We start from the raw sequence: 19925 nt of genomic DNA on the forward strand, positions 1-19925 counted from the left end.
AAAATAGAGCGAAACACCAACGTCAAAGACATGGGAGTGATCATGTCGGAGGATCTCACCTTCAAGGACCATAACATTGTATCGATCGCATCTGCTAGAAAAATGACAGGATGGATAATGAGAACCTTCAAAACGAGGGATGCCAAGCCCATGATGACACTCTTCAGGTCACTTGTTCTATCTAGGCTGGAATATTGCTGCACACTAACAGCACCTTTCAAGGCAGGTGAAATTGCTGACCTAGAAAATGTACAGAGAACCTTCACGGCGCGCATAACGGAGATAAAACACCTCAATTACTGGGAGCGCTTGAGGTTCCTGAACCTGTATTCCCTGGAACGCAGGCGGGAGAGATACATGATTATATACACCTGGAAAATCCTAGAGGGACTAGTACCGAACTTGCACACGAAAATCACTCACTACGAAAGCAAAAGACTTGGCAGACGATGCAACATCCCCCCAATGAAAAGCAGGGGTGTCACTAGCACGTTAAGAGACCATACAATAAGTGTCAGGGGCCCGAGACTGTTCAACTGCCTCCCAGCATACATAAGGGGGATTACCAAACCCCTGGCAGTCTTCAAGCTGGCACTGGACAAGCACCTAAAGTCGGTTCCTGATCAGCCGGGCTGTGGCTCGTACGTTGGTTTGCGTGCAGCCAGCAGTAACAGCCTGGTTGATCAGGCTCTGATCCACCAGGAGGCCTGGTCACAGACCGGGCCGCGGGGGCGTTGACCCCCGGAACTCTCTCCAGGTAAACTCCATGTATTTATCTAACCTATTTTTAAAACTACACGTCTTAGCTTCTATGATGGTACTCGGGAGTCTGTTCCACTCACCCACAACTCGGTTACCAAACCAGTGCTTTCTATAGCCTTCCTGAATCTAAATTTTTCCAACTTAAAACCATTGCTGCGAGTCCTGTCTTGGCTAGATATTTTTAACACGCTATTTATATTACCTTTATTTATTACTGTTTCTCAATTACTGTTTTTCCTCAATCATATTACTCCCAATTCTACGCCTTTCTAGAGAGTGCAGATTCAGGGCCCTCACAGTCTATCCTCATAGAGAAGATTTCTGATACATGGGATCAACTCTGTCATCCTCCTCTGTACGTTTTCCAGTGCACTTATATCCATCCTGTAATACGGTGACTAGAACTGTGCAGCCTAATCTAAATGAGGCCTGACCAAAGATATATAGAGTTGAAGAACCTGAGGACTCCTATTATTTATGCTTCTTGATATGAAGCCAAGGATTCTGTTCGCTTTACTACGAACATTTATGCACTGTTGTCTTGGCTTTAGAATACTGCTAACCAGAACTCCCAAATCCTTTTTGCAATCAGTAATATTAAGATCTACATTTAGTTTATATGTGGCATGGTTATTTTCTTGTCCAATGTTTAGAACTTTGCATTTGCCTATATTAAACTGCATCTGCCACTTCGACCACTGCATCAGTCTATTTAAATCTTCTTGGAGTGCTCTGATGTCCTCATTAGAATAAATTAGGCGACCTATTTTGGTGTTGCTATTTATTCCCTCATCAATGTAGTTTATATAAATTGTGAACAACAAAGGGCCCAACACTGACCCCTGTGGAACACCACTTGTGACTCGCCCCTACTCTGATTTCTTCCCATTGATGCAAACTCTCTGCTGCCTATTTCTTCCCATTGATGCAAACTCTCTGCTGCCTATCTGTCAACCACGCCTCTACCCAGGAAAAAATTTCTCCTATTCCGTGTGCCTTAATTTTCCTCAACCTGGTGGTGGCTTTTGTGGAAAATGCTATATATTTTCCGGAAATACGGTAATTTATAGGTAAATAGATGCCCTATACTGTATTTAATAAAAGTATATTTTTAAAAGAACAGACAGAGGTATCTCCTGAACAAGCCAAAATTTATGGTCACTATTTGCCACATCACGGAGTGAAGAAGGATTCTAAGACCACTCCTTTGAGGATTGTGTTTAATTGTAGTGCCAGGAGTAACAAAAATGTACCTAGTTTAAATGACTGTTTGATGACAGGTCCGTTGTTGACGGAAAAATTAGGAGATATCTTATTAAATTTCAGAGTGAAGCATTATGCCTTTACGGCTGACATAAGTAAAGCTTTCCTAAGAGTGGGTTTACAAGAGACTGACCAGGATTGTACCCGCTTCTTATGGCCTGAGAATCCTAGTGACCCACTTAGCCCTCTGAAAACCTTTCGCTTTAAGAGCACATTATTTGGTGCTACATCCAGTCCGTTCCTACTTCAAGCGACGATAAATGCACACCTTAAACGTATGGAAAGTCTATTGAGTAAAGTAATGAGCAAACAATTCTATGTGGACAATTTCCAAGGTGTGACTTCAACTGAAGAGGAACTGTTAATGGCTTATGGAGAGGCTAATAAAATAATGCAAAGTGCAAATATGCCTCTGAGGGAATGGAATAGTAATTCGTCCAAATTAAAGGACAAAATAAGTAAAGATTACCCTGGAGATGAAGTGCCAAAATGTAGTAATGTATTGGGATTAACTTGGGATACTGAGAGAGATTTGTTTATGTTAAAACCTAATAATTACAGTATGCCCAATAAATTAACTAAGACAGTCTTGCTTGCTGAAGTTTCCAAATGTTTTGATCCACTAGGTTTAGTGTCACCCCTTACTATAAGAGGGAAATTATTAATACAGGAAGCATGGAAACTTAAATGTGCTTGGGATGAAATTCTACCTGAGGAATTCATTAACAGGTGGGATGAATTAATTGGTGATTATGAGAAAATTCCAATGTTGGAGTTCCCACGCCAGGTGGCCAATCCAGATGGGAAAAATGTACTCCACATTTTTTGTGATGCTTCAAAATTGGCATATGGAGCAGTTGCTTACCTTCACTGTAATAGTGTTATCTCTCTTGTTATGTCAAAGGCTAAAGTGTCTCCAATTAAATCACGTACCTTACCTCAGTTGGAATTAACAGCCATTTATGTAGGTGTCAAATTAGCTAATTATATAAGAAATAAGTTGCAGGAGATAAATATTAGCGACACTGTAATTTGGTCTGATAATGAGGTATCCTTACAATGGATTTGTAATGGAAACAGTAAAATTGTGTACGTACAAAACAGTCGCTGAAATTAATCAGATGCAAGAGAAGTATAATAGTTTGGGTCAGCATGTGTTAACATTTAATCATATACCTGGTGAGGAGAATCCAGCTGATTTCTTGTCTCGAGGTTTACCTTATGCTAAATAGGTAAATGCTGTATCATGGTTTAAAGGACCGAGCTGGTTGGCAAATAAAGCTAATTGGCCTGTACAAAAGGCGTATGTTGCTCCTGTTGAAATTACTGTGACCACCGCTCCAACAGTTTGTCCTCCCTTAGCCATTGATATAAATAGGTATTCTTCTTTACCCAAACTAATCAATGTAACTAAGTTGGTGTTTAAACTTCTAAACAAGATGAATATATCATATAAGTTTTCACATCCTCTTGAGTATTGGATAAAGAGGGTACAGGAGGAAATCTATGGAAATGAGATTAAATTGATGATGGAAAGAAAAATTGTGAAAGGTTCCATAATAGAGAAATTGGGGTTGTATTTAGAGAACAGTGTAATTAGGTGCAGAGGTAGGTTACAAAATGCTGAATTGGGTGATTATGCTAAACACCCTATCTTACTGCCCAAAACTCATCATCTAACAAATTTAATTGTTCTAAATGCCCATAAAAATGTAATGCATGGTGGGGTACAAGATACCTTAAATTGTATTAGGGAAACTTTCTGGATTCCACAAGGACGGCAAAGTGTAAAAAGGGTGATTAAATCTTGTGTAATATGTCGCCGTGTGGATGCCAGATCCTATATGTACCCAGGTCCTCCACCATTGCCAAAGAAGCGTGTACAGTTAGTGAAACCATTTGATGTAACAGGTGTAGACTATAGTGGTCCAATAGTTTTAACAGGTACTTCAGATGGTGTTCCACTGAAAGTGTATGTTTGTTTGTTCACCTGTACTGCTACTAGGGCAGTTCATTTAGAAGTGGCACAGGACTTGTCTGCAGAACAGTTTATACAGCTGTTTCGAAAATTTGCAGCTAGGAGATCCTGTCCGAGATTGATGACTTCGGATAATGCCACAAATTTTGTAGCAGGTGCTCAACATTTGATAGAATTAAATAATAGTAACGATGTTCAATCTCTGTTAACCCAACGAGGGTGTACCTGGAAATTTATTACTCCTAGAGCCCCTTGGCAGGGGGGGCTGTACGAAAGACTGATAGGCACAGTGAAGAGGTGTCTCTGTAAAGTACTACACCGGAAGAATTCCGTGCAGTGTTAGTGGAGGCGGAGAATCGTATAAATAATAGGCCTCTCTCGTACGTGAGTGATACACCTGATGCAGAGGTATTAACACCTTCTCACCTAATATGTGGAAGGAAATTGGAAGCTGCCCCTGTCTATAGAGATAATCCGGAAGAAAGTGATGAAGATTACAATGATGCGGCAGTGTTGTGTAATAAATTTAAAATGTTAAATAAAGTAATTGATCATTGGTCTAATGTGTGGCGTAAGGAATATCTTCTTACACTACGTGAACACTTTTATGGTGCGACAGAGGCAGTAAATCGACAGACCATTCAACCAGGTGACATTGTGTTAATTGACACTGAACAACATCGAACATTGTGGCCTCTGGGCAAAGTATTGACATTGTACCCAGATGCACAAGGTGTTGTCAGGAATGTAAAAGTGTTGGGTCATGGCCAGGAAAGTTTACACACAATTAATAAATTGATTCCCTTGGAATTAGGTGTTCAATCAAACATAAATGAAAATCTGAGGGAAAGTGACACAAGTGATATGGAAGATAACGCAGACCAAGTGATGCCGGAAAATGAAATTATAGTAAGACCTACTAGGAGAACAGCCACTCAAGCCAGAACCGGCTGGAATCGTCTCCTAAAGGAAGGAGTAATTTGAGTCGTTTACCAACAAACTCCGCCCGGCCGCAGTGTGGAAAATACTATATATTTTCCGGAAATACGGTAATTTATAGGTAAATAGATGCCCTATATTGTATTTAATAAAAGTATATTTTTAAAAGAACAGACAGTCGCCATTTTGATTGAATTGAATAACAGACGTTGTGAGTAATGGGAAGAATTTTTCGTGCTCTAGAGGTTAAATTTGGGCTGACACCTCTCAAATAGGAGGCGAAATTCTTGGATGTGCATTCCTGCATAACTTGAGATATCAGGCGACTGGACAAGACAGCTCCAGGAACCTCAGATAAGTCTGTTATGTTATAACTCTGGCCAGTTATTTTCATGTATAGACAGAGGTTTTCTGAGTATGATACACCTTGATTTCCAGTCAAATTGGTGAGTGCTATGATTAAGATATATTCTCCTTCTGTTATATAAATGTGTATTTATATATAATCATTTTTTAATTTAATATACAGTCCACAAATTCTTATATTTACCAGGATTCCTGCTGATGTATATTTCATTTATGATTAATAGGTCCAGAGCAACTTGTGGATATGACAGTGGTAGGTATCGAAGGGGGACATTTTTTGCCACCTAGGTGTCCCAAATTCCTACTTTGTCTAACTGATTAATAATAATTATCTGTTCATTTACTGTTATGTACATAAGGATACATTCAGATAAATTCAATTTTCCAAAGCTTTTGCCACCAGGCAGCGGGCCACCGTATGAGAGGTAATCAGTTTTGATCCGAGGATGGAAAAAGCTAGATTCATTTCATTAAATCAAAAGGCCTTTGCCAGCATTAAGACACATTGCATCCCTTGGAGTTTATACCATTAATCTATTTAGTATAAATAATTTTTATACATGGAGATGATATAAAGAAGTTCCAGCTCACCTGTGTAACGTCTCCTCGACACAAGCCACTGTACAGGTGGTCCAACTTTTCCAGCTGAACGTATTCTTGGTCGTGGTCTTCGTAAATCTGCTTCTGGAAGGAGGTAGGGATGCCTAGGCCTGAGAACTGGTCCAGCACGGTGTCATCGGAGTCCTTCGCCATCTGAGTTACCAGTGTGCGCTGAAAAGGTGAAATGTAATGTATATAGCTTACTCTGAAGTATTTCAGACTTGGCCTATAAATCTAGAATTTTATATATATACATGTCGTGCCTGCCGAATAGGTAAAACTGGTAAATTAGCAAAAATTCATTTAAAATTAAGTCCTTTCTAAAATTTTCTCTTATACGTTTAAAGATATATATTTTTTAATTTATGTTAATGTAAAAATTAATAATTTTGTACCAAACGAACCTTAGAAAACCTACCTAGCGCAATTTAATTTAGCCTAATCAAACTAAATATGTTTTAGATAACTTTACAATAATTTAATAATAAACAGACAATAAAGTAAACTTTTTTCGTTAGGTTCAGAATGATTTTTGCGAAATTACTGCATACACAAATTTTCGCCTGCCTTATTCGGAAAGAAGAGTGTTACTATTTAAGGCAAAATCGCAAGTTTTACCTATTCGGTACGACACATATCAGCATATCTGATCAGGCGGTCACAAGAAAAGCTTGGCTTCCGGCTTGTGAGAGTAAGAAAAAATCTATATTTATATATAAAAAGGATGACAGGAAACTGACCAACATGACACGGTGTTCCTTCTGCTTGACGAGCTTGTCGATCATGAGGTGGACGTGGTGGGTGAGAGGCTGCTCAGCCATCAACAGTTCAACCACCTTCTGGTACCACTTCTCGCTCAGCTCAAACTCCAAGTTGTTAAAACTCTGTTGTGCCATTCTCAGGCAATCATCCGCTGCAACACAAATTTATCATCGTTGAGGAAAACTTTTGTTTTGCCGTGTTCTTGATCCATCTGCTCTCGTCCCTCGCTCCCTTATTTTTATTTACTACTTTATTTGTCACTCTTATTGTCCTTCTCAGGTATTTATCTTCGTTGGCCTCTTTCCTTATCCAGTTACCTACCCCGTCTTACACACACACACACACACACACACACACACACCTACCTTTGGGCTCCCTATTTACTCTCCTTAACATTCTCAATCATCCTCAACCAACTTTCCCACACTGCCTAATGGCGCCTTTCATACCTTTCATTTTCATTCAACTTAATCTTGCGCATCTGACTTTCACACCTCATTTCCTCTTCCTTCCTGTATATGTCATACCGTTAACTTATAATATTGTCTGTATGGACAAATTGTTGACTACATCACACGATCCGTTTTACACTCAGAAAAAATGTCTCTGCTTCTTTTGCATTTCAGTGTTCATTCTGGCCATATCTCCCTCCCTTCACTGTCCTATTCTTCACTGATTTAATTCAATTTCCCTGTCTTTTCCTACTTCGCACCCATTCCAGCTCTTGATCCATGCACACACCAGGAACTCTGCTTGTCTTGTATCTAACTTTTCCAGAGCATTTCTAATTTGTCCCGTTTCATCATGTTACATTGTCCTTCCCTTTGCCCCAGATCTCGTGAGTAGGCGGCTTGTTCCAAATGACATTTGTGTGATATAAAACTTTATTGTCTAGTAAAAATGCTGAAACCACCTGAAATTATGGTGCATAATTGTTTTTAGCAGATACTAAACCTCTTAAGGTGTCTGGATTGAAAATAGAGCAGATGCCACTCTGTCACAATTGAGGAATTTGAAAAGGGACGAATACTAAAAAATATAATCAACAGTGAAAAAATTAATGAAATTTACTGCCAACATTTTTTTAAAGTAAAAGAAGTCCCCTTTTGACTCAGTCTTATGAAAACAATTAGGCACCACAAAATCCCAGATTCCGCAAAAAAAAAAAAAAAAAAAAAAAAAAAAAAAAAAAAAAAAAAAAAAAAAACAGTTTGGCAGCCTCGCTTTTAACTTCGTTTTAAGATATTTAGATGTGGAAGTTATTCAAACTATACTAAATTTTTAAACAAAATAAAAGTTCTCTATTTTTCGGCCTACCACCTCTTCGAGAGATTTTGCGAAGTGCCGAAATATACAATATTAATTTTATCTTCTGTTTATTTTCGCAATGCTGGTAATAACGCGCCCCTCAAGGAAGGTTCCTTGATGTTGGTGAGGGGCTCTTGATTTAGGGAATTGGATCTGTGCTCCAGTTCCCCGAATTAAGCCTGAATGCCTTCCACATCCCCCCCAGGCGCTGTATAATCCTCCGGGTTTAGCGCTTCCCCCTTGATTATAATAATAATAATGGTAATAACGCGTATCTGTACAATCTCATTATCAAATTCGGCCTACCTGAGAGCATTTGAATAGCTTTTTTGTTCCGGATGTGTCCATCTATGAGGTCGTCGATACTGAGGTTATAGATGTGCTGAAGACGAACCAAGGCATAGGCGGCACCGTTGAGGTCAGCTTCTACAGGCAGCTGGACACTCTCCCGCAACACTCTCAGGTTAGCAAGCACGGCTGTGAACCAGAGAACTCGTCATGACTATCCTGTGACGCTGAGCTCCTCACACATACCACCACTACTGTGTTCCTTGTCTGCCTGTTAGCGCAATGTTTTCTGCATTTTGACTGCCTTTATGTCCTGTCATTTTGAAAGGATTTAAACTCGAAACACTTAACTATCCTCATCACAATGTCAAAGTATTAATATTAAATATTACACGCTAAGTATATTGAGTTTCAGAGATCTTGGCATATCATCCTTAAGTTTAAAACACAAATTTATCCATAATTTTCAGGATCAAATCCACACAGCTAACCGTTTTAATAAATATATTTCCCGATTTAAAAAAAAAATACCATAACATTGTATCAATCGCATCTGCTAGAAAAATGACAGGATGGATAATGAGAACCTTCAAAACTAGGGAGGCCAAGCCCATGATGACACTCTTCAGGTCACTTGTTCTATCTAGGCTGGAATATTGCTGCACTCTAACAGCACCTTTCAAGGCAGGTGAAATTGCCGACCTAGAAAATGTACAGAGAACTTTCACGGCGCGCATAACGGAGATAAAACACCTCAATTACTGGGAGCGCTTGAGGTTTCTAAACCTGTATTCCCTGGAACGCAGGAGGGAGAGATACATGATTATATACACCTGGAAAATCCTAGAGGGACTAGTACCGAACTTGCACACGAAAATCACTCACTACGAAAGCAAAAGACTTGGCAGACGATGCACCATCCCCCCAATGAAAAGCAGGGGTGTCACTAGCACGTTAAGAGACCATACAATAAGTGTCAGGGGACCGAGACTGTTCAACTGCCTCCCAGCACACATAAGGGGGATTACCAACAGACCCCTGGCAGTCTTCAAGCTGGCACTGGACAAGCACCTAAAGTCAGTTCCTGATCAGCCGGGCTGTGGCTCGTACGTTGGTTTGCGTGCAGCCAGCAGCAACAGCCTGGTTGATCAGGCGCTGATCCACCAGGAGGCCTGGTCACAGACCGGGCCGCGGGGGCGTTGACCCCCGAAACTCTCTCCAGGTAAACTCCAGGTAATAATCCTGACTCTGACCTTCGTGTCGTGATAGTTTATATACGGCAGACTTAATTTATTATAATACAAGCGGAATGTTAGTACTCAGTCCCATGACAACACTGGTGATGGGTTTCTCGCAGTTCATAACAATTTGGTCTGTCATTAACTTCATATAGAGGGCAGCGTTCATGCATACCGGTGTTCAGGGAGAAATAAAATATTGACTTTTTCCCCAAAGCGTTAATACGAAAGGAACAATATAGTAACAATCTAACGTAGCTTAACCTAAACCAGAATAGGCTAACCAAAACAACGTAAACTAAGTTTGGTTACATATGTAACTTACTTATTGTAACCAAACCTTATTTAACATAGACCAATTTTATCTAGCATTATCTATGATAAATTTTAACATGCTAATCTAACGTACATAACATTGGCTAACCTAAGAAACTAGTTTACCCTAAAATTTCCTAGGCTAAAAATAACTTAACCAAGCCTAGCTTAACCTAGCACTAATACTGTGCGAATGTGTAAAGCCAATAGACTCACTACCCTGCTGTCAACCATTGAAAACCGTGATGCAACTAAATATAAATAATGCAGAAGCCATCAAAATTAAAAGTTATGGCACTGAGCAGCGACAGTCAAGAATGTTTAACATTATTCATCGCTGTGTTACTAAAAGGAACGAATTAATGAATTTTGCTGATTTTTTTAAAAATATTGTATTATTTTACGACAATATTTACTAATAAAACCAGAAATATTTTTGTCACTACATATGGCATCCTTGTTTCTTCCCTTCCCCCCCCCCACACAAAGCCTACCCAGTATCCGCCGGCCATTGGTCAAAATTGACCAAGCAAGAAGATTCCCAAAATAAGTTTAAAAATGTCAGGAACGAGAGAAACTACCCAATTACAATTTCGGGTTACATGGAGCTACAGGACGGACCGAAACGTCATCTGATGTTTTGTTTCCTGAACAATTTGTAAATTATTCCAGCCATGACACTGTGACTTGTTCTTGAGACACTCGTTATTTCATGGAAAGCCCAAGGCGGAAAATAAATAGGATGGCAAAAATTTTCAATGAACCATTATCGGCTCCAGGTAGAAGTTATTCTCCTTCCGTAATGATAAAATAATAATTCCCAATTTATAATAATTTTATAATCATGGAAGCACTAAATCCGCATCAGCACCAGCATCCCTGGTCCCAGACTTTTTAACATCTTACCAGAAGATATCAGAAACACGGCCATGTACAATTCTTTAAAGGATAACGTGACAAATACCTCCGCCAAGTGTCAGATCAACTAGGCTGTGATGGCTATGTGGGGCGCCAGCAAGAACAGACTGGTTGACCAGGCAAGCACCAGACAAACCTGGCGCAGAGCCAGGCTCCAGGAATAGGAAAACTCTCGAAACTCAAAGGTATATCAAAAATATTTCAGAGATCTACGGAAAGGGAGGATAACTCCATTTCCTTGGCTCAAAAGCCCTTCCCATTAGTAACACTCCCGTCAATCTCTTGACGGGAGTGTTACTAATGACCTGCTGCGGTTTTAATAAAGATTGGGCAAACGGGGGATAGACTGAGGCTACATAACGGTCACTATGTAATTGAACTGGTGCAAGAACGTCAGACTGCTGAATGACGAGTTGCTTGGACATATATTTGTAACATCCGTCACATCTACCCCACACTTAGGATACTAAGTCCTTAATGCATTATTGAAATATTTAATGCACTCCGGTGAGACTGTTGGTCTTATCTCATGAACACGTAAGATGACAAGTAAATGTGCTTCGTGAATACTTAAGATAAACTTCTTATATTTAAGATACTTATCTATACTTTCTTGTCAAAAACTAGGAGTATAAACAATATGCGTTTCTTGCTATTAGAAGACGTAGACTAGAGCCTCCACCATCGAATGACCCCACACGACACGTGTCTAGCACTCCACCTACCTAAAACAAACTGCTTTTCCTACGTTTCTTGATAGTTCTTACACCTGTAATCTTTCCATTATAATTCAGGAGTGGTCTGAAACTTGAATTTAGCAGAAACACCGCTACTAAGAGGACCGGCCTGAGATTTGTACTTAAAACATTGTTAATGAGATTCCGCTCAAAGCGCCACTTCTCTTTAACACGCTGACTTGTCTGCTTATTGTAAGGCTATTCTCGACATTGTCGTATCTTTGTAATTCTCAGATCACCAACACCACAGCTATAACAATAACACTAATGGTAGTAGAGACCCTTATAACAAGAAACTACATGTATTTCAGCCGCTGGGACTATCAGCCTTGTATAAATAAAAAGGTCTTTGGTACGTCTTGGTACTTCCATTGCTTGGCTTACAGCCATTATTCCACCAAAATATTTATAACAAAGCAAGCCTTTACCTGACGAGTTACACACTTATGAAACACTGGTATGTTTATTGTCGAAACGCTTCACCGGCGCAGCAGGCTTCATTATCACCAAGACATTCCTTTGAAGAAGGAATATGCCTTGGTAAAAAGATCGACGTACCTTCAGCAAAAGTATCGTGGAGAGATTCCTGCACCGCGTGGTACTCTTTTGTCACCCGTCTCAGCAGGTGGAAGCTGTTGATTGGGTTGTGGACGTAGTCTACAAGCCCGCCCTGCCAGCTCCTGATGTACCTGCAACACGAGTCACTGGTATATTATACCGACAAGTTGATAAGACCCATGTGTACCACTTGGAAATCTTTCAACAAAGATACCCAAGCGTTTCACATTTGTCTAGTTCAAATGTACTGCCTACAACCATGAAGAAAAGACAAGTTGCAGAAACAGCTTTTATTGAATTATTTCACTTTATCCTAGTAAAAGCTTATTTTAAACGTGTCTTTTCTTCAATACCTGAAACAATATAATACGTCGAAACATGGCTCTACAAGGCGCGTTGTAACATGGTAACAACCCGCAACACATGACTACAATATACATTACATCATGACAACATAATCAACATCACCGCATGTCTCTAACACGAATTACATAAAGATACCACTGACGCAATCCATTATGGCAGGACGCAAATCCGTTGCATATATTTTAGCAGCGGATCAGAAGGTAAGATGATGTGCAAGGAGACGGCACAACACGAGGCAGTGGAGGAGACGCTACAAGTTATAAGGGACAAAACAAATGGGGAAAAATCGTCATTGATTTTTGGACTGGAAGATCAGTCGAAAAACATGGAAGCACAAGCTTGGGCTGCATATTGGGGGAGGACCTAAGGACCCCAACAGAAATAATTTACTTTGCTTGCCTTTCTTGAGTTATACAATATTATTAATCTTCCGAGATTAATAAACCGAATATTTTTTTTACAGTAATACTATAAGTATTTGGCATGGTCAAGAAACAATTGTATTATCGTTTACCTTAAAACCCTTAGACCGTTCCCCAGGATGTGAAATTTCAGTTTGTACCGAGAAATGTAGACATAAATTACTTAGAAACAGAGTTGGTATTGCAAGCTGTAAAACGTGAACCATGACTACTAAACCAGCAGAGGAGGGAACGGGGAAATGAACCTAGAATTATTGATAGTCCTTGTTATTCGCATTTATCCTCAAGGATACCTAATGTAAGATTTGATGAATGCTGCCATGGCATCGTGAGCAATTTGCAAACGTCGCAGAAATCACAAGTGTTCGCAAGTATATGGATAAATATTGTTTTTGTCCATAACTTCGCTTCTAATATACAGTATACCTGGAGAGGGTTTCGGGGGTTCATCGCCCCGCGGCCCGGTCTGAGACCAGGTCTCGTGGTGGATCAGGGTCTGATTAACCAGACTGTTCCTGCTGGCCGCACGGAAACTGACGTACGAATCACAGCCCGGCTGGTCAGGTACTGACTTTAGGTGCCTGTCCTGTGCCTTCTTGAAGACAGCCAGGGGTCTATTGGTAATCCCCCTTATGTATGCTGGGAGGCAATTGAACAGTCTTGGGCCCCTGACACAGTGTTGCTCGTGGCGCCCCTGCTTTTCATCGGGGGAATGTTGCATTTCCTGCCGAGTCTTTTGCTTTCATAGGGAGTGATTTTCGTGTGCAAGTTTGGTACTAATCCTTCTAGGATTTTCCAAGTACAGGGTAACGGATCATGTATAATATATATGATTAAGTACCGTGTCAGGAGACAATGGTTCTGTCTAATGATTATAACAAGCTTCTAATATGATGCTTTTAGATGGTTTAAACCCGTTTTCCCAGCCAGTAAATTAGTTTCTCGCTACTGCAAATTGAACTTCCGACCTAGGAAGTTCTTCTTTATATGCACAGTCACAGACGACAGTGTATCCTTCATGTCTGCAAGTTGTGTTACGCAAAAGGTGGTGTGCTAAACACATTAATAAGGTAATAATTAATCTTGAGGTGGACAATAACATGCGGCGGTGCCTCGTGTAGAGACTTTTTTATACTTTGTTTTCGTTTGTAATGTTTTTTGCGTTTTTGTTACTTTTTTTCATTTTTTTAGGCTTTTTTTTATTTTTTGTACTTTGTTGTTCATATATATATATATATATATATATATATATATATATATATATATATATATATATATATATATATATATATATATATATATATAACATCAGAGCAAATGTCAATTTATATCAAGGTAAAGGTTGTATTTTATACCATTTTAATGTTCAAGGTAAAGGTTGACTAATGTCAAGACAATACTGCTAATAGCTAATACTGCACAGTCAACTCACTATAAACTCGCTGCCAGGCCACAGCATGCAAGACGAGGACTATCAACACCTGTTCACAGCACCAGTATGGGACCCACACCTGGTCAAGCACATCAAGAAATTTGAGGAAATGTAGAGGATTGCAACAAGACTAGTCCCGGAGCTAAGGGATATGCCCTATGAGGAGAGGTTAAGGAACTCAACCTGATGACACTGGATGACTAGGGGAAAGATATGATAATGAAGTTCACAATACTAAGAGGAACTGACAAGATTAACAGGGACAGAACATTTCAGAGATGGAAAATATAAACTAGAGGGCACAACTGGAAGATGAAAACTCAGATGAGTCTGAAGGATATTAGGAAGCATTTCATCAGCCTTAGAGTTGTCAGCAAGTGGAACAATCTGGAGAGTGAAGTGGTAGAGGCGAGATCCATTCCTAGCTTTAAGAGGAACAAGGCTCTAGTAACCGGGAGTGGACCTAGTAGGGAAGAGGCGGGGCCAGGAGCCAATTTGGTCCCTGCAGGCTGTAACCACATAGGCGAGTACACTGTTAGTCTGCCAGTGTGTTATTATAGAATTATGATTTTTAAGACAGTCACGATACGCTGGCTATGACAAATTGATAATTAAAACTGACGAAGTTTAGGCTTAGTATAAACTATATAAAATCGCGACCTGATAATGGTCGCGATTTGATAGTCTTTTAGTTTTCATTTCTATTTTGTGAACTGTGAATCATCCTTTCCTCTAGAGTTCGCATCTAGGGTGTTTTCAACCTAGACGTACCATTTCTTATCTCTCAAGTTATCGCAAATAATTCTTTTTACAAAAGGTATGCAGTTATAGAAGACTGGGGGATACAAATGCAGTTGTTGAATCTATATATGTTATAAAACTTCGCAGTCACTACCTTGCGGCCGAGCGAATCACGCCGGATATGTGACAAGTCAAAAAATATTTTCTCCCACAGTTCTGGTACTCCCCTGTACCCTCACGTTAGCTTTTTGGTCTTGTTAATGTTCACATACACATTTTCGCCAAGCCTCCGAAGTCTCCCAGCTCATGTTGACGGGTTCCCATTTGACCTGATGTATGCAACCCATCCTGTGATAAAATATGCGATGGAAACATGGCTAGCTCTTCTTCCCACAATGCAACTCATATAGAGTGGAGCAAACTACTGGTGCTCCCACACGTGTAACTATTATATAGACGAGTTTAAATGCACACTGTAAGTGTTCTCACAATGTAACTCATAGAAATGGGAAGCAGCAAACTGCAGGTGTTACTACCACGTAATATACAGAATTGGGTAGCCGCGCGCTGCGAGTGTACCTAATTGTGTATCAACACTCGTGTCCAGTTCACGACAGTTAGTCATGGATTCCATACAGGTCAACAATCTGTGGGTAATTTTGCTACTGTAATAATCTTGCCCTCCCGTTAGCTGGGGCTGCCAGAGGTGGCCATCTCTGCCTTCATAGACACGCCTCCATCCATACACGACACTCAAACCCAAATCGGTTATTTTTATTATTTTGTTACACTATAAGATTAAATTAAATATACGTACAATTAACCGACAATGACCAAACTGTATGCACGGGAGGGTAACCTCTGGACGTGAGTAATTCACCACTTAATTCGTTGAAAATAATACTTTTCCTTATACCGTCATCCTGTGCTTCATTTCACTTTTTTTTGTTTTAAAGACAATGGAATAGTGCACCGGCAGTGTGTTGTTATCCTGTTCTATACGAATTACATAGTGAGAACAAAAACTAGCTAATTTCCCTGTCATATTCCCTCACAGGAGGGGTTTTCCCTGTCATATTCTATCACAGAATGGGTTTCCCTGACATTCTGCCACAGGATGGGTTTTCCCTCTCATTCTATCATAGGATGGGTTTCCGTCATTCTGTCACACAGGATGGGTTTTCCCTGCCATATTCCATCACACAGGATGAGGTTCCCTGTCATATTCCATCACAAAGAATGTGTTTTTCCGTCATATTCCATCACACAGGATGGGGTTTTCCCGTCATATTCTATCACACAGAAGGGGATTCCCTGTTATCTTCCATCTCACAGGATGGATTTCTAATATCGTCATGAAATCTGTCAACCTGAGTTTAGAAACTTCAGTGGGGGGGGGGATAATGCACACTAGGATTAGGCTTACCTGGAGAGGGTTTCGGGGGTCAACGCCCCCGTGGCTCGGTCTGAGACCAGGCCTCGTGGTGGATCAGGGTCTGATCACCCAGACTGTTACTGCTGGCCACACGAAACTGACATACGAACCACAGCCCGGTTGGTTAGGTACTGACTTTAGGTGCCTGTCCAGTGCCTTCTTGAAGACAGCCAGGGATCTATTGGTAATCCCCCTTATGTATGCTGGGAGGCAGCTGAACAGTCTTGGGCCCCGGACACTTATTGTGTTGTCTCAATGTACTCGTGGAGCCCCCTGCTTTTCATTGGGGGAATGTTGCATCTCCTGACGAGTTTTTTGCCTTCATAGGGAGTGATTCTTGTGTGCAGGTTTGGTACCAATCCCTGCAGGACCTTCCAAGCGTATATTATCATGCATCTCTCTCACCTGCATTCCAGGGAATACAAACCAATGACCTTCAACCATTCCCAGTAATTTAGGTGCCTTATCGTACTTATGAGTGCTGTGAAAGTTCTTTGTACGCTCTCCAGGTCTGCAATGTCTACAGCCTGGAAGGGGGCCGTTAGTGTACAGCAGTATTCCAGCCTAGAGAACATGAGATTTGAAGAGAATCATCATGGGCTTGGCGTCTCTAGTTTTGGAGGTTCTCATTATCCATCCTACCCTTTTCCTAGCAGATGAGTTAGATACATTGTTGTGGTCTTTGAAGGCAAGATCCTCTGATATCACTCCCAGGGCCTTCGCATTTCTTTTTCGCTCTATTGTATGGTTACAATTTGTCGTATACCCTGATACATTTTTAATTTCCTCAAGTTTTCCATATCTGAGTAGTTGAAATTTCTCCTCGTTGAACTTCATATTGTTTTGAGTGGCCCATTTGAAGACTTAGTTGATGTCTGCTTGGTGTCTTCGATGGAGGTCACTGCCATGGCAATCCGGGTGTCATCCGTAAAGGAAGACACGGAGCTATGGCTTACATATTTATGTCCGAAAGAGGATGAAGAATAGTATAAGAGAGTAATGTGCCTTGTGGAACAGAGCTTTTCACTGTGGCTGGTATATTTGCTAATCATGCATTGCATTTGGTGACTATGACCATCGTATATGAGTCAATAATAAGTTTTTTCTAAAGTAATATACTCTATTCAGTAGCCTACTAGCTAACAGACAAAAAGGAACAGATGATATTAAAGCAATAATATTTGAAATAGACTGGGAAAAATAAAGAAACTGAAAGACTGGAGATATATAAAGGGAAAATGCTATTCATGTTCCTAGATTTGCGTAAAACATCTAACTTTGTTTTAAGGGAACAGTTCAGGGTGGTAGACTGAGCAAGCTTGGCCATTCACTAACAGCGGAATGGTTAGGTTAGGCAAGAATCGTCCGGAGTTTCCAAACGCAGGTCTTAGCCATGTGATGACCTACTGGATACACAAATAACCCGCACATAAAAGAGAGAAGCGGGTTATTTGTGTATCGTTCCAGTCACGGTATTGTGCCTTTTTGTTATTTATTTACTGCTACTGGATCTTTGGTCATCCGCTGGCTTACCGCTCTCTTTAAATTTAAATAAGCATAGTCGAATGGTCGACCTGACCTTGTTAAATAACCCGATATCCACCTGTACAATACAAACTTATAACAGTTTACAAGTATTGTGCAAGAATAGGAAGCAAACAATGAATACAGACTACCAATGTAAAATAAGGATTCTAAACTGATGCCTAAGAATAAATTCAGATTCAAAATAGTAGATGAATTAAAGATGTAAAATGATTAAAAATTAGTGAACAGAGGATAAATTCCTAGTTTTAATAATACGACTTAGAGAAAAAGTTTTAAAATTTTAAACAGATCGTGAGAATGTCTAATGCTAACCAGATGACTAAAAGCAACAAGCATTTTATATAGGAGTACTTTTATCAAATTATATTGGTCGTAAATGGATGGTTGCAACATCAGTCTCGGAAAAAAAATAAAACATTCATCCGAGATAAGAGGGGAAAGTTTATTCTAATATATCACGGCTCCAAATTAATGATAATCTTTCAAAAGGAAAGGGGGGGGGGGAATCGGTGACCGGGATTAGAAGTAACTATGCAATGCACGTCAAAGTCTAAAGAACGTTTTCAGACCAAAAGTCAAGGTGAAAACTTGGTCACTGGAAAAAAAGGGGAGTCAACTGAATGATGAAAAAGTGAGCACTAGCCTCAACAGCAATTTCAAGTTAGTTTATACTAGAGAAGTTTTAGACAACACACTCAGGGAAGAAATCATAAAAAAATAGAGATTAAGACTGAGCCTATAGGCAAATATATTAAATATAAGCGAGACTCCAGGTCCTGGAGAGATTTCTAGTTCTATATACTAAGTTTCTGCCATACATCAGTCATTTCTGAGCTCCACACTTGTGTGATCTGGGCCCCATGAAAGCCTAGTTCGAGGAAGCTGAAGCTTCAGGCCGGAACAGGAGGGAGGAGTGAACGAGTGATTGTCGGACTTACTGTTTAATGGTTCCAAGTCTCGTTTCCTCTTTCTTGACGTATTCCTGTAGGGCGTGGGTGACGGAATTCTCTGCCTCCACCAACTGGGCTACCGTCACCGCTGAAGTATGCACCTCTCCTAGTGCCCACGTTGTCTCCACCATCCCCAATATTAATACCATCAAAATCACTCCAACCGCACCAACTTTATCAGGAAGCCGCAACATTTCAACTATTGTCTCCTGTCCTACTTAGGACGTAGCAAGAGACTGGCGATACTCGGCAAATACCTGTAGTTATCTCCAGAAGTACCTCTAGAAATACTTTTAGTTATCTCAAGAAGCAACTCTTTAGAAATAATATTTTTATCTATCACCCTAGATATCTCACAAGAAATGGCACTATTTACTTGATCGAACTATTGATAAAGTTAAAAGCGGTGCACACGAGCGTGAGCCCTGGAGTGAACTGAAGTTCCTGGGACAGCAGCAGCTGCAATAGTGGTCCACGTGAGAGCCAGTGAAGCAATGGACTCCACTGCGCGGCTAGCTGCTTCTGTGTCGCACCTGGGTGCAACAAGACCAGTAATTTGTGCAGTTACCTGCCTGTGATCTGTAATTACCCAGCTGAGTTAGCGGAGATTGACCCTTGCGCTGCAAAAATGCTTTATAATATTCACTTGACTCATCTGGATGTTCGACTTCTGGATGTGTTCATTTGCTTTTGTCCAATTCATTCACCCGTAGCTCAATTGCTAGCGCACTTGCTCACACATTGAGGTCCGTGACTCGATTTCCGGTACGGGTGGAAACATTAGGACGTGTTTCCTTAAGACATCTGCTGTCCCTGTTCACCTAACAGTAAAATAAGTACCTGGGTGTTAGTCGACTGGTGTGGGTCGCATCCTGGGGACAAAACTGACCCAATTTGCCCGAAACGCTCTGCATAACCAGGGGCTTTCTATATAGTAGTATGTTATTGGTGTCAGCTAGGCCTGTATACATTGTACATGTAGAAATAAAGAATTATTAT

General features: G+C 40.4%; 1 protein-coding gene across 1 annotated transcript in view; it reads right to left on the bottom strand.

The window, feature by feature from the left end:
- The window catches only part of LOC128696536 (prolyl 4-hydroxylase subunit alpha-2), a 48042-nt gene extending 28604 nt beyond the window's left edge, over window positions 1–19438 (bottom strand). Inside the window, exons 1-5 of the mRNA XM_053787822.2 lie at window positions 18915–19438; window positions 12033–12163; window positions 8285–8455; window positions 6649–6821; window positions 5900–6079 (exon numbers count right to left, since the gene is read on the bottom strand). Of these exons, the coding sequence (XP_053643797.1) occupies window positions 5900–6079; window positions 6649–6821; window positions 8285–8455; window positions 12033–12163; window positions 18915–19120 (861 nt within the window). The 5' untranslated portion in view covers window positions 19121–19438. The remainder of the gene's footprint in view (window positions 1–5899; window positions 6080–6648; window positions 6822–8284; window positions 8456–12032; window positions 12164–18914) is intronic.
- Between the last annotated feature and the right edge of the window lie 487 nt (window positions 19439–19925).

This window comes from Cherax quadricarinatus, chromosome 47 (genome assembly GCF_038502225.1).
Source record: "Cherax quadricarinatus isolate ZL_2023a chromosome 47, ASM3850222v1, whole genome shotgun sequence".
Taxonomy (NCBI): domain Eukaryota; kingdom Metazoa; phylum Arthropoda; class Malacostraca; order Decapoda; family Parastacidae; genus Cherax; species Cherax quadricarinatus.